This window comes from Spermophilus citellus (genome assembly GCF_964194105.1).
Source record: "Spermophilus citellus genome assembly, chromosome: 1".
Classification (NCBI taxonomy): domain Eukaryota; kingdom Metazoa; phylum Chordata; class Mammalia; order Rodentia; family Sciuridae; genus Spermophilus; species Spermophilus citellus.
The window spans coordinates 244,587,767-244,603,827 of record NC_138182.1 but is presented as its reverse complement, the minus strand read 5'-3'; the positions used below and the strand labels follow the sequence as shown (position 1 = coordinate 244,603,827).

General features: G+C 35.7%; 1 protein-coding gene across 4 annotated transcripts in view; it reads right to left on the bottom strand.

The window, feature by feature from the left end:
* PLPP1 (phospholipid phosphatase 1) overlaps positions 1–16,061 on the bottom strand; it is a 97,534-nt gene that overhangs the window by 41,168 nt on the left and 40,305 nt on the right. The window contains exon 1 of one of the 4 annotated variants that reach the window (XM_081306691.1): positions 558–699. The exons of the other annotated variants lie outside the window; for them this stretch is intronic. Within the exon in view, the coding sequence (XP_081162817.1) occupies positions 558–600 (43 nt within the window). The 5' untranslated portion in view covers positions 601–699. Of the gene's footprint in view, positions 1–557; positions 700–16,061 lie in introns of those variants that run through there. 4 annotated transcript variants of the gene reach the window in all.

The following is a 16,061-nucleotide window of genomic DNA, read 5'->3' as shown; positions in this document are numbered from 1 at the left end:
ACTATTCAGCACTATACCAGCCACAGTGTACAAAAGTGTATAAAAATGCTAACGCTTAAAACAGCTGATATTATTTTTGACATTTACTAGATTTCAAGGCAAAAGTGAAAGGACTGGATTTGCTTTATCAATCCAAATCAAACATCCTTTTTCTTTAATCTGAAAAAAAGTGCATCTCTAAGACAATCCCCTTTCATGATTTCTTAAGTTCCAAATAACTTTTCGCTTGATATTTCAGCTGGCAAAATTCATTTTCATTCCCCTCTCCCTTTTAAAACAACTTTGAGGTATAATATACATTCAATAAAATACATCCACTATAAATATATAATTCCTTGGTTTAGATAAACTTACAAGGCTACACAATCATCAGTATAATATAGTTTTAGAACATTTCTATTACCCTAAAAATTTCCTTGAGCCTACTGGAGTCCCTATTCCCACCACTAACCCCAGATAACCACTCATCTACTTTCTGTTTCTACACAGATTTGCCTTTTCTGGACATTTCATAAAAACTAAATTATATAACATATGGTATTTTCTAAGTAACTTACTTAGCATAATGTTCTTGAGGTTTGTCCATGTTGTAGCACACATTTTTGTTCCTTTGTATTGCTAAAATATCCTCTTTTACATATATACCACATTTGGTTTATCCATTCACCAGTTAATGGACATTTGGAGTCGTTTCCAGTTTAGGGTTGTTATGACTAATGCTTTTTTGAAGATTAACATACAAGTCCTTGTGTAGATATGTTTTCATTTCTAAGAGGTAGATAACAAGTGGAATTACTAGGCCATTCAGTAAGTTTTAACTTTTTAAGAAACTGCCTATTTTCCAAAGAGGCTGCACCATTTTACATTCCTACATCCTGCTTTTTATCATGGCCACATGGGTAGTCACAGTTGGCCCATTTAAGACTCTTGATTCCCTACATGGTCAACTCATATTCATTCACAAATAAGCACAGCTTTCTCCTCCTACCAGTGAATATTTATGATTCAAAGGGCAGCATGTGATATGTCAATTCATTGTTTCCACAAACTACCACAAAAATACTTCATATTTTTACCAGAGATAGGAAAAGATAACTAAGTACATGGTCATACTACAGCTTTTTTTTTTTAAACTTCCTCTTGCACAAATACTCAGGATCTTGTTGGAACTATAACAGAAATACTAAGAAACAGTTTTAGTTAGACTGGCAGCAGGGTGTCAGGGTGTCCAACAAAACTGAGAAACTATAGAACTAATGTTAGTGAAAACTATACCAGTACCTCCACTAAATAATGCTGTAAGGTTCATCTATACTGTTGTACAGGCTAATTATTCTATTCCTTTTCATTGAATAGCATTCCATCATAGGGATATAAGATATTTTAGTATCCCAGAAGAGAATGACATATAACTAGAAAGCCCACAGTAACAAATCATTAAAGGACACACTGCCTCAGAGCCAAGAGTAACAGGCAGCAGTCTGAGAAATCCTGACACACAGGGCTTTGAGATTTTTTGCAAGCTTAGAATCCAACTTAACAGACTGGAAGATGAAAGGATCCCATTGGCAGACCAAAAGATCCCATGAAGTATGGAGGATTATGTTCATTTTGTGAACTATTTCAGGTATCACATTCTCCTCATAATGCCTGAAGGGAAGGATGTAGATGGAGGTTAGAAGCCTCAAGAACCCAGAAATCTATAGGCTACACTATTTAAAAAAATGGGCCAGTTGTTATTTTTTACCCTCTGACTACCAATGGGCTAAATAGACATGTATGTATTTAGTCTCTATTAGGTCATCTGAAAATCTACCTCTGTTTATTTATTAGTGGGGAAAATTCCAAATAGAAGAGTCAATTTTGAAAATACAATGGGGCTAAGGATATGGCTCCCTCATAGAGCACAGGCTTATGCCCAAGGCTGTGTTTAAGTCTCAGCACCAAAAATCTAACAATAATAATTAAAAACAGCAAAGTGTTGGTAGTGTAGCTCAGTGGCAGAGCACTTGCCTAGCATGCACGAGTATCCTAGGTTCAATCCTCCGGCACACGCGCGGCACACGCGCGACACACACACACACACACACACACACACACACACACACACACAAAATGTCTGAGCATGATGGCGCATGCCCCATAATCCCAACAACTCAGGAAACTGACACATGAGAATTCCAAGTTTGAGGTCAGCCTCAGTAATTGAGCAAGATTCTCAGCAACTAAGCAAGGCCTTTCTCAAAATAAAATGTAAAAAGGGCTAGGAATATAGCTCAATGTAGCACTCCATACTTCAATCCCCAATACTGGGTGGGTGAAGTGGGGAGGAGAAAAAAGAAAAATAAAAGTTGTCAGAAGAGGTAAGTAACCAAAATATAATCATGGTGACAGTTTAAAAAAAAAAAAAAAGCCAATGTCTTACTTTTCCTTCTGCTTACATTTAAGAGAATGAAAGTCACTCTGGTGACTGCTTGAGAACCTGTCCAGTTACTTTGCTCAGTTCATGCATGAACTGAAAAGCACTGGTGTACATGGAGATAACATGAGGAAACAGGTCAGGAATCAGAAGGAATCAGAAATAAACATAATTATTGAGCTACTTCAAAAAAACAAGAGGGTTAGGGCTGTAGCTCAGTGTAGAATACCTGCCTCATGCATGTGAGACACTGGGTTCAATCCTCAGCATCATATAAAAATAAATAAAGATACTGTGTCCATCTAAAACTAAAAAATTATTATTTTTTTTCATAATTAATCCACCATAATTATTAACTGGGTAATAATTAATAATAATAAATACTAATGTGTTTGTCTGATTTCTTTAGCAAGCAAACTTTGGAAAAACATTCTCTTATTCTAACAATAATACATCTCATTAAGAAAATAAGTTATAAAACAAAATTCATAAAGAATCTTTCAAAACTAATACAAATTTACGAGTGTATAATCTAAAAAGTCTTTGCCTACATACAAATCTAAAAAATTATTTTTTAAAAAAAGAAGAAATGGGAACAAATACCACGGGTACTATATAACTAAAAAACTAACTGGACTACTTAATTCCTTTATTACATAAAGCATGAATGTACTTCCTTTCTTGTAAACAATTCAGAGCAGTGACCTTATGCTTGATGTATTCAGGAGACATGGAGTGTACTTCAATAACCAATTTTTCCCACCATCCCAGATGTGGAACACCTATAAAAACCTAAATTAAGCAAAAATATACCACCTATAGTAACTATGAAATGATTCTTATATTCAGAGTTGTAAACTTGGGGCTTAATGGCTTAACATTACCCTTGACTAGAGGCAAAATAATTATCTGACCTACAATGCAAATTATATAAGCTAAAGACAGAACATTTCCTGATTTAAAAACTCTTTCACCATATCTTAAAGATCCGTGAAACAGTTTAATATTTAGTAATAATTATTTAATATTTAATAATATAACATTTAAAAAGTACATTTAAACTCAATTCAGTATACAGAACAAAGGCTAAGGAACTCCATCTATAATAAAAGTCTTATGCATTCAAGAAACTTAAAATAATTGTTATTTTTGTCAACATTAGGGAAATTTTATTATAAAAGCTTATAACTTAACTAGAGAGACTAAGATCTTAATACCCTGAGCACCATGTCTTTAACCAAGAAGTACTCATTCAATTCAACTCAACAATTAACTGAGTTTCTACTCTTGTATAAGGCACTAGTTGGGGGTGGAAGATGGGCCTAGCACAATGACCCCAGGTTTTCCACCTGAGTAACCAGAAGTTTAAAGTTGCATTAACTGAGATGGGGAAGACTGGAGATGGAACAAGGAGACAAGGATAGATACAACAATTCAATCTTGAATAAACAGTCTGAGATGCCTATTAGTAGAGGCATCAAGTAGGCAGTGGATGTAAAATCTGCAAAGTCAGGGAGAAGTCCAAGCTAAAGATATAAAATTGGCATAGAGACGGTATAACAGTCAAGAAACCAGATGAGATTACCGAGGGATTAAGTATAGTAAGAGGAGAAAAGAGGATCCAAGCACTGAATCCCAGAGTACTCCAAATTAAAAGATTAGGGAGAAAAGAAAAACCTTACAGAGAGCAATGAAAGAAAAGAAGCAGTCATTATTAGGGTAGAATTAAAACCAAAAAAATACAGAAAATCCCAAGGAATCTATTCTCCAAACCTAGAACTATTAAGTGAGTGTCGTAAGATCACAGGATATAAAAATAAATCCTACTTATATATACCAGCAATGAACCATTGGAAGCTAAAGTTAAAAGTACAACACCATTTATAAAAGCATAAAATATTGAAATATCAAGCTTATACAGTATCAGTGGAAGGCTAGGCACATATATGAATGAAGCAAAAACAGAGTCTAGAAAAAGATCCACACAAATAGAGTCAATTGAGTTTTTTGTTGTTGTTTGGTTGGTTTTTGTTTTTTACTAAGGTATAAAAACAATAAATGGAGAAAGGAGACTCAAAGGTGTTGAAACAATTGGTCATACATATACTATCTTTTATAAAATTAACAGATGGGTCATAAAGCTACATATAAAACTAAAAATTATAAAACTTTCAGAAAAAGAGCTTTACAATCTAGGGTTAGAGAAAAAATTCTTACACAAGATACCAAAATCACAATCCATAAAAGAAAAAATTATTGATAAAAATTGGAATCATCCAAATTTAAAAACTTTTGTTCTCAAAAAACAACTTTAAGCTGGGCATGGTGGTACACAACTATAATCTCACCTATTAGAAGACTGAGGCAGGAGGTCTGAAAGTTCAAGGCCAGTCTGGGTAACTTAGCAAGACCCCATTTCAAAATAAAATTTAAATCGGGTATAGGCTGAGGATGCAGCTCAGTGGTAGAGCTCTTACCTAGTATGCATGTAAGACCCTGGGTTTAATTCCAGAACCAAGACAGGGAAAAAAAATACACACACACAAAAAAAAGAGAATGAAAAAACAAGCTACAAATTGGGAGAAAACAGACTTCATCAAAGAGGATACATGGATAGCAAGTAAAGCACATGAAAGATGTTTAGCATTGGTAGTCATTTGAGAAAGGTAAATAAGGGTCTAATTAGATATTACTAAACATCTACTAGAATGGCCAAAGGGTGGAGAGGGTGATACAGAAAATACTAGTGCTGGTGGAATGCAGAACCTTTACACATTACTAGCAAGAACACAAAATGAGACAGTCACAATGGAAAAGTCAGGCAGTTTCTTAAACGTACATTTACAACAATAACAATTCACTCCTTCATATATACCCAAGTACAATCAAAACTATGTGCACTCAATATATGTTCATAGAGCTTTATTTGTAACAGTCAAAAACTAACAAAGAACTAAGATGCTCCTTAACAAACAGTGATACATCCATAAAAATGGGGTACTTCTCAGCACTAAAATAGGTACTACTGATGCATATAAGAGAACTCAAGGACAATATTGTGAGTTAAAGTGTGTGTGTGTGGGGGGGGGGGAGTTACTCTTAGAAACTGAATGAAGAGCAACACAAAAATGGTAGCTGCCACTGAGCCAAGAAGCCAGGACCTATATCGTTCCTACTGAATGAGTAACCATGGAAGACAATATCAAAATAGAGAAAATTGGAAAATGGTCTCTATAGAGTTGTATTTAGGAGTACATATCAAGAAAATCACACTAGGACATAAAGAGGAATGGATTCCCAGTACTGCAATTTTGTAAATTTCTCTACTGAAAGAACTCTATGGCTGGGGCTATATCTTAGTGGTAGAGCACACGCTTTATATAAATAAGGCCCTGGGTTGTTCAATCCTCAGCACCAAAGAAGGAGAAAAAAATCAAACTTCAATCATCCAAACATAGTCTTCAAGGTGCTTATGCAGGATTCCAGGTTATATCTCATTTCTGAATTCTCTTCCACGAATCTCAAGAAATACCTGAATACTTGAGGATTGTGTTTTTCGTACTCTAGAAGTGTTCTTCACAGAGATTTAAAACCTCAACATCTACTGACTAATAAAAAAGAAACAATTAAACTGGCTGATTTGGGTGTTGCCAGAGCTTCTGGATACTTACAGCACATATATATGACATAGTAACACTGGAATATATCTCCAAAGTATTGAAAGGGTCAACTAATTACTCAACAACAGTTAACATTTGGAGTATAGGCACCATATCTGCAGAATTAACAACTAAGAAGAGTGGTAACTTTTCTATGAGGACTCAAAAAATGATCAGCTCTTCAGAATTTTCAGAAATGTATAGCCACTTAATAGCTATAAAAGAAAGACCTACCACCTCAGAGACTTGTTAAAATAGAATCTCTACATATCCACCACAATACTTTGTAAATAATACTCAACAAAAGAACACAGCCCTCTGTTCATATATATGCACAAAAACTCTTGAGCATCCGAATTATATTTTCATTTTTTTCATTGTTCTTTTTAGATATACATAACAATAGAGTGTATTTTGACACGTTATACATACATGGAGTATTACTTATTCCAACCAGGATTCCATTCTTGAGGTTGTACATGATATGGAGTTTCACTGGTCATGTATTCATATATGAACATAGGAAAGTTATGTCTAATTTATTCTACTCTCTTTTTCTATTCCCATGCCTTCTCCCTTCCCTTCATTCCCCTTTGTCTAATCCAATGAACTTCTACTCTCACCCCTCTGCCTTCATATTGTGTGTTAGCATCCACATATCAGAGAGAACTTTCAGCCTTTGGTTTGTGGAGATTGTCTTTTTTCACTTAGCATTTTCAAGAACAGCAACATTATATAGTACACAAAACGGGCACCTTTCCATTCATCCGTTTCCTTGCCCAATGATTTTCTTTCTTTCTTTCTTTTTTTTAAGAGAGAGAGTGAGAGAATTTTTTAATATTTATTTTTCAGTTTTCAGTGGACACAACATCTTTATTTTATTTTATGTGGTGCTGAGGATCGAACCCAGCACCCCGCGCATGCCAGGTGAGCGTGTTACCGCTTGAGCTACATCCCCAGCCCCCCAATGATTTTCTTACCAGGATCCTTGGAAGAGTTACTTTCCATATTGGCGGGGGTGGGGGGGAAGTAATCTGCTGCAAAATTAAATAAGGGTGTAATCCTTCAACTTATAGAGAAATTAATTTGATAGAAATCTCATTTTTCCTGACGAGTCCCAAAAGGATGCTTTTAGATATGTTAGAAGATTAACACTCAAGTATAATCATTTATCTGCTTAAACACTGGTGCATATTTTACTAAACATTAGTATTATATTGTGCTTCAAAATTCCCATGTGTTCTACTAAGAAAAATCAGTAAATCACTAATTGCCCTGCTAGAGTCCTCGGATATAACAAGATCTGCTCCCATACAACTCTGTAAGGCAAGATAGCCATTAGAAAGTCATCCTATTAAAGATTCCTCACCGCTGCTACCTATTCCCATACCAGAAAGACAGCAACTAGGTATCTTCTCCTAAAAGTAGGTTGCTCTAATACAATGCTCTGTCTGAGCTGGTATTGATTACTCAATTGTTCAAAAGCAGATTTTCTTTCTACAAATAATACAGAATTCTATTTGCTATCATGCAGGAAACACAGGTTCATGGTAAAGAAAAGAAAAGGCGCCATTCTTAAGACCCCATCTCCTTGTCATTCTAAATACAAAAGCCTAAAGACAACTGACAAAAATAGGAGAGATATTAATTATTAAAAACAGGATCCCAAAAGAATTTTGCTAAAATGGAATACTGAGTGGTATTCTGAAGAGCCTGATATGCAGCACAAGCTATTTTTGTTTGTAGCTATGCTGGAAACAATAAAGTGGCTTCTTTCCAGAGCACTATTTCTGCTCACACTTCACAATTACTGAATAAGATATGTTCAAAAGCACTGCAATGGACATGCTTATTTTTTATGGTTTACATAACCAATCCTGCATTCAAATTCATTAAAGAGGTAAGCCCATTTATGTCATTCTCAGCTTATAGTTTCTGCTCCTCAACAAAAACTAAATTGGGGAACTGGGCACAATGGTGCACATCTGTTATCCCAGCAACTCAGGAGGCTTAGGCAGGATGATCTTGAGTTCCAAGTCAGCCACAAGAAATTAGTGAGGCGATAGGCAACTCAATGAAAGAAAAAGAAAGCTGGTGGCACATACCTGTAATCCCAGTGGCTTGGGAGGATGAGGCAAAGGATCACAAGTTCAAAGCTAGCCTCACCAAAAGCAACGCACTTAGCAACACAGTGAGACTCTGTCTCTAAATAAAAACAATACCAAATAGGCTGGGGATGTGGCTCAGTGGTTGAGTGCTCCCGAGTTCAATCCCCAGTACCAAAAAAAAAAAAAAAAAAAAACAACTAAATTTGTTTTTTTTTAAGTTGCTAAAAGTAACCACAAAATATGGCTAAGAAATTAAATAATTTTAAATTAGCTTTTATTAAAAGGCCCAAAATCCCTTATTGAGGAACCAAAAGTCCTCAAAAATCCCATTTTAAAAAAAAATTTGGCACTAAAACCCACTCTGAAATTATCTTATGTCAAAACCTGCCTGGAATAAATGATGGAATAAACATAAACTTTACCCCACTTACTATGACTAGTCATATTTTACAGTATAAATATTAAAGTCTGTTAATGAAGTATCATCCTAGACCCTGCTGAGGGTTGTTCCATAAGGCATATGAATCATATAACCTTTTGAAAATTTCAGAAATTTTCAAAGTGTTTTAGACAATGGACTGTGAACTTTATTTGGATAAAATCTTCATTGTGTAAGGATACTTCTAAATTAAACTCTTTTGTTTTTCAGAGAGTCAAAAAGGTTTTAATTTTTTAAAGGTCTACTGCATAATAAAATTTGAAAAAATAATAGTCCCTTACATAAAATGCACTAACTACCCCACACATATATCTTCTTAATTATAGGACTAGTGAATACTATAAGATTTGGGTTCTTTCTGGGTTTTTTTTTCCATTATAAAAACTAAAAAATATGGAAATTGCTTTCTAAATTTGTCTTCATTAAATTATCTTATAAATAAAGATTTATGGGCTGGGGATGTGGCTCAAGCGGTAGCGCGCTCGCCTGGCATGCATGCGGCCCAGGTTCGATCCTCAGCACCACATACCAACAAAGATGTTGTGTCCGCCGAGAACTAAAATAAATAAATAAATAAATAAATAAATTCTCTCTCTCTCTCTCTCTCTCTCTCTCTCTCTCTCTCTCTTCCCCTCTCCTCTCTCTTTAAATAAATAAATAAATAAATAAATAAATAAATAAAGATTTATTTTATTTACTAAACCATCAATCAATCCTATACTCCTTCTTTTTGGTAAGACCCAATGGGAAGTGGGCATAGTTCAATGGTAAAGCACTTACCTAGCATGAACAAGGTCTGGGGTTCGATCCCCAGCACTGCTTTAAAAAAAGAAAGAGAAGAACCATCTATGATCTCAGGTCAAAAATACACACAATCATTCATAGCAATCATTATTTAGCAAAACAGCATTGACATATTATCAGACTATATGAATCAACTTCTTAAATAATTTTTTTAAAATAAAAACATTTTGTGTTTAAATTCACTTTGTGTGTAGATGCATATTAATCTATTATATTAATCAAAAATATTTATTTGGTCTATTTTTCTGACTGTATTTGTTCAACAAATATAGAAATTATGTTACTTTTGCTTGGAAAAGTGAGAAGAGATGGAATATAACTCTGAATACAAGTGTGGGTGGCAAGAAGACTTAATTCCTGGTAGTAGCAAACTGAACATTTCTTTTCAACTGTCTTCTTACATATAATTCAAAGATAAAGCTTATTTAGTAGAAACAGCTTTGAGGGTTTCTTTTAAAAAAAAATTCAGACTTTCCATCTAAGAACAACATTTAACCAATTCGAATCCTACATATTTGTCAAGACATGTGTAGTAAAAAAGTTAACAGATAATGTCTACTAAACTAGTAGAGCTGAACACAGCATGAGGTTATAGGCCTTAACCATCAACCTTAGCAGAGGCATTCCCTGATGTGCTGAAACTACTGTGTAACTCAAGAACTTTCAATTTCTTTGCATGTTTTGGTTTTTGAGAATGTATTTTCACTGTGTTGTGCAGGTTGATCTTGAATTCCTGGGTTCAAACAATCCTCCCATATTTGCCTTCAGAGTACTTGGGACTAATACATGAATACCACTGCACCCAGCATTCAGAGCTTTCTTTTCTTAGAGTGGGGTGGTAACTGAACCCAGGGAAGCTTTACAACTATACTACATCCCCAGCCCTTTGTTTTTTAGTTGGTTTTTTTTGGGGGGGAGGGGAGGCAGGGAACCAGGGATCAAACTCAGGGGCATTCAACCACTGAGCCACATCCCCAGCCCTCATTTGTATTTTATTTAGAGACAGGGTCTGAGTTGCTTAGTGCCTCACCATTGCTGAGACTGGCTTTGAACTCACAATCTTCCTGCCTTAGCCTTACCTGCAAATGCCATGATTCTATTCTCTTTTATTGCTGAGTAATATTCCATTGTGTATATATATACCACATTTTCTTTGTCTATTCATCTATTGAAGGACATCTAGGTTGGTTCCACAGTTTAGCTATTGTGAATTGTGCTGCTACAAACATTGATGTGGCTGTGTCCCTGTAGTATGCTGTTTTTAGGTCCTTTGGGTGTAGACCGAGGAGAGGATAGCTGGGTCAAATGGTGATTCCATTCCCAGTTTTCCAAGAAATCTCCATACTGTTTTACATATTGGCTGTAACAATTTGCAGTCCCACCAGCAAAGTATGAGTGTGCCTTTTTCCCCACATCCTCGCCAACACTTACTGTTGTCTGTATTCTTGACAACTGCCATTCTGACTGGTGTAAGATGAAATCTTGGAGTAGTTTTGATTTGCATTTCTCTAGTTCCTAGAGATGTTGAACATTTTTTCATATATTTGTTGATTGTATATCATCTTCTGAGAAGTGTCTGTTCAATTCCTTGGCCCATTTATTGATTGGGTTGTTTTGTTTTGTTTTGGTGTTTAGCTTTGTGAATTCTTTATATTCCCTAGAAATTAGTGCTCTATCTGATGTGCAAGTGATAAAAATTGCTCCCAAGATGCAGGCTCTCTCTTCACCTCACTGATTGTTTCTTTTGCTGAGAAGAAGCTTTTGAGTTTGAATCCATCACATTTATTAATTCTTTATTTTAATTCTTGCACTATAGGAGTCTTATTAAGGAAGTTAAGGCCTAATCCTACATGATGAAGATTTGGGTCTACTTTTCCTTCTAATTGATGCAGTGTCTCTGGTTTAATTCCTAAGTCCTTGATCCTCTTTGAGTTTGTACACAATGAGAGATAGGGTTTAATTTCATTTTGTTGCATATGTTTTTCCAGTTTGCCCAGTACCACTTGCTGAATAAGAGGCTATCTTTTCTCCAATGTATGTTTTTGGTGCCTTTGTCTAATATAAGAAAACTGTAATTACATGGGTTAGTCTCTGTGTCCTCTATTCTGTACCATTGGTCCACCAGTCTATTTTGGTGCCAATACCATGCTGTTTTTGTTACTATTGCTCTGTAGTATAGTTTAAGGTCTGGTATAGTGATGCTACCTGCTTCACTCTTCTTACTAAGGATTGCTTTATCTGTTCTTGGTGTCTTATTTTCCAGATGAATTTCCTGACTGCTTTTTGTATTTATATGAGGAATGTCATTGGGATTTTGATTGGAATTACATTAACTCTGTATAGTGCTTTTGGTATTATGGTCATTTTGACAATATTAATTCTGCCTATCCAAGAACAAGGGAGATATTTCCATTTTCTGAGGTCTTCTTTAATTTCTTTCTTTAGTGTTCTGTAGTTTTCATTGTAGAGGTCTTTCACCTTTTTTGTTAGGTTGATTCCTAAGTATTTTATTGTTTTTGAGGCTATTATAAATGGGGTAGTTTTCCTCGTTTCCCTTTCTGAGGATTTGTCACTGACATACAGAAATACCTTTGATTTATGAGTGTTGATTTTGTGTCCTGCTACTTTGATGCATTTATTTATTTACTAGTTCTAGAAGTTTTCTTACGGAATTTTTTGGGTCTTCTAGGTATAGAATCATATCGTCAGCAAATAGTGCTAATTTGAGTTGTTCTTTTCCTATCAGTATCCCTTTAATTTTTTTCATCTAATTGCTCTGGCCAGTGTTTCAAGAACTATGATAAATACAAGTGGTGGAAGAGGGCATCCCTGTCTTGTTCCAGTTTTTAGAGGGAATGCTTTCAATTTTTCTCCATTTAGAATGATGTTGGCCTGTGTAAGAAGATAATCTGAAGAAGTAGGAGGTAAGGATATAGAGTTATTATATCCTAGGAAGTGTGAAAGAAATCTAAAGAAGAAGGTTATTAGCAGGAGAATAGAGAGGAAGTAATTTCGGGTAGACAAGTAAGAGGGAAGACAATTGAGTACATAAAGCAAACACACATATATATTAAGAAAAATACAAAATGTTAATATAGTAAAAATTGGATGAAAAAAAGAATATACAACACAACTGTAATGTACTATTCAGTCGTCTCAGACCTCAATATTCTAATTCATGCCAAGTACTTAGTTTCACATATGTTGGGGGTGTGAGGGCAAGAGAATAGAAAGGGAAAAGAGAAAAGAGGGGAAAAAAATCTCAAAGGAAGAAATAAGGATTGTTTTGGTTGGAAATCAGTATCTTTCCTGCTTCCTTTCTCATCCAATAGGTGGGGTCGTCTGTTGTTAGCTGGTATCTCCCCCTCAGGATGGTGAAGGTAATCAGGGAAGAAGGGTTGGTCCTGGGTGGAGGGCACCTGGAAGTGGAATGTGGTACCCGCTGGTCCCCAAAGGGAAACTGCACTTCAGGGATCTCTTTTTGGGCCTGTTCCTATAATGTAAGCTCCTGGTCTTATCTCCTTATCTCACCTGAAGACCTCCCAGTTCCTTGTATCTGTGTTAGTCACTAAACTATACCACACTCACCTTCTTCCTTACTGCTTCCTAATAAGGGAACTTTCTCTCCTGGAATCTAGTGTGTGGCACTTTGGGCACCCTGCACATCTGCCTTGCTGAGAGCTGTTTTTTTGTTGGGCAGCCACTTTGCCGGGTTAGCGGCTGCTGGGGAGAAGATGGAGTTAGAAACTGGGTACCTGGCCAGACAGAGTTCCAAATTGGTAATTGCCCCACTAAAGTTGGTGATGAAAGTGACCCAAGATGGAAGCATTTGTTTTCAGTGATGGGGTGTCAGGTTCGGTGAGGGGAGCTGGGCGATGGCGTTGAATGACACTGGTCTGTGGTATGCAGTGTGTGGCTGAGGCTGTCTTCAGAGTCTGTGTGAGGTTCCCCAGTGCAGGCAGGCTATGGCACATAGGGGATTATCTCGCTTGCTGTAGAGTCCCAAGATGGAGGCGACCAGAGAAGCCACACGTTGGTTGATGGGGGTCTATACAGGAGTGGCGGCTGGAGATCCTGCACGTGAGTAGCTGCCAGGTGTCCTGCATGGGAGCTGCGTCCAGGATTTCTACTCAGGTGGGTGGCCGAAAATTTTGCACAGGTGGTGATGCCAATGGTCCCTCTTGGGCACCTGGTAGTCCTGTATGGGTCAGTAGTTGGAGACCTACTCTGATGCTGAGGCCTGGAGCCCTGCACGGGCACAGTGGCTGTGATTCCTGTGTGGAAGCAGGAATATCAATTGCAAAGAAACAGTATTCTCACTTCTTGGGTCCCAGGCCACAGAGTGACACAGAATGATGCCCCCCTCTGGCCCACCACCTTGGATACCCTAAGCAAATAGCTTTTAAAGAAGCCTTTATGAGCATATATTTCCCTTAACAAACCACACCATCTGGAAAATCACAGGATTTAGTGAGCTTGGGTAGGTGAAACTAATAAAGCTTCAGTTTTCATTAACAGTATATACTCTATAGTTACATGATTTATCTTTCCATTAAGTTTATCCAATACTTAGTAAAATTTATTAAAATATTTAAGTGTTCTATAAAGTAAACATATATGGCAAATACTTAAACATACCAAATCTAAGCATTCAGTATATTTTTATGTCAAAAGGATATTTAGGGGCTGGAGCTGTAGTTCAATGACAGAGTGCTTGCCTAGAATGTGTGAGGCACTGGGTTCGATCCTTAGTACCACATAAAAATAAACAAATTTAAAAAAATACAATGAAGGCATGCTGTGCATCTACAACTACAAAAAAATACAAATTCATTATTAAAAAAAAGATATTTAATCCTACCCATTACTTCTTCCAAAGGTCTCATGTAAAGCAAAGTTTTAAAGAAAATGTCCATGATTATATTGCAAATAATTAAGAAATGAATGCATCTGGCATTACTTCATCTTATGGCAGTATACAAAGAAGAGGTGCTGGAACAATTATTCATAAGAACTTATAGTATGAGTATTTACCACAATGATGTACATAGAAAACACAGTTCCAAATGGAAATAAGTAAGTGAGAAAACTCATTTTCAAACTAGGAAAACAACTTTTATAATATGATATTTCTTCAATTCTAATAGGCATTTCCCCATAATTTAGATCAATATAATAGTATCCCACGTTTTTTCCTGAAAAGCTTTTTAATAAGTTATCTGATATTAAGAGATAACTTTGGAAATATATCTCCAAAGAATTCATGTATTTCCAAAGAATTAATCTGAATTTTCAGGATAGTAGTTTTTAATCAAACACCAACAACAATCCTGCTCTATTTCATACTATATAGTTTTTCATTAAAACTTTCTATCTCTAGGGGTGGAATATAGCTCAATTAGTAGTTAGTAGTGTCTCACATACACAAGGCCCTGGGTTCAATCTCCAGCACCACAAAAAGAAAAAAAAATTCTATCTCTATTTTATTAAATGTCTATTACATTCTAAGCACTGTGCTTGGCTGGCACTAAGGATATGATGGTGAACAAAACAAACCATCCCTACTCTTAATGAAACATATTGTCTACCAGGTGACAGCAGTACAGCACCTTTATCATGGAAAACAGGGAGACAAGAAAGTTTTAAACAAGACAATGTCTATGATTATAGCAAATCACTGAAGGATGCATCTAGTATAACTTCACTGTTGGAAAGAAGAAATCCAAATGTGGTGATAAGCTGTCTGGATACCAGCTTCTCAGACCAGTACAAGATAGGAGAGCAAGAGAGACTTGCCATGCCATAAAACCCCACAAACACCAATGCCCTCTTGCCATTGAGTAGGGTAAAATTCCAAAGCCTCTTTTGCCATAAACAACACTTTACTTATATATTACTTACTCCTTGGGAAAATAAATATGAACACATCCATTCCTTATTACTTACTACCCAACTTCTTATCTCTACATAAGCACATTGAAATAATAAAAAATGGACCTTATTTATCTGCTTTGGGGAAATATTCTTTACAAGCTATGTACCAAAAACAAAGAACTTCAGAAATCCCATATACCCTCAGTAAATGATTTCTCTCATCTTCCCAAATATTATCAAATATCATTCTTCACAGATATAGTATTTTCCAGCAATTCAATTCAAAAATTTTATCCTATAGTCTTCTCACCCTCAGGTGTTAATAAAGGGAGTAAAAGTGATTTAAAAACAAAAAATTAGGACTAATTATAGTACCAAAACTGAAAAAATATTTTTCCAAGTTGTAGTTTATCATTTAAAGTTGTGGATATTGGGGCTGGGGCTATAGCTCAGTGGCAGAGCGCTTACCTAGCACACACGAGGTACTGGGTTTAATCCTTAGCATCAAATAAAAATAAATAAAATAAAGGGATGCTGCCCTTTAAAAAAGTTTTTAAAATATTAAAAAATAAATTTGTAGATATTATCTACTTTAAAAAATATATTACACTAATAACACTTGTAATAAAAAAATCTGAGAATGCAAGAAAAAATACACACATCTTATGTAAAAGCCTGATATCTTCTCCTATGCTAGTACACAGGTAACTTCACTTGAAAAGGATAATTTAAAGTATATTATTGAAAATTTTGATTTA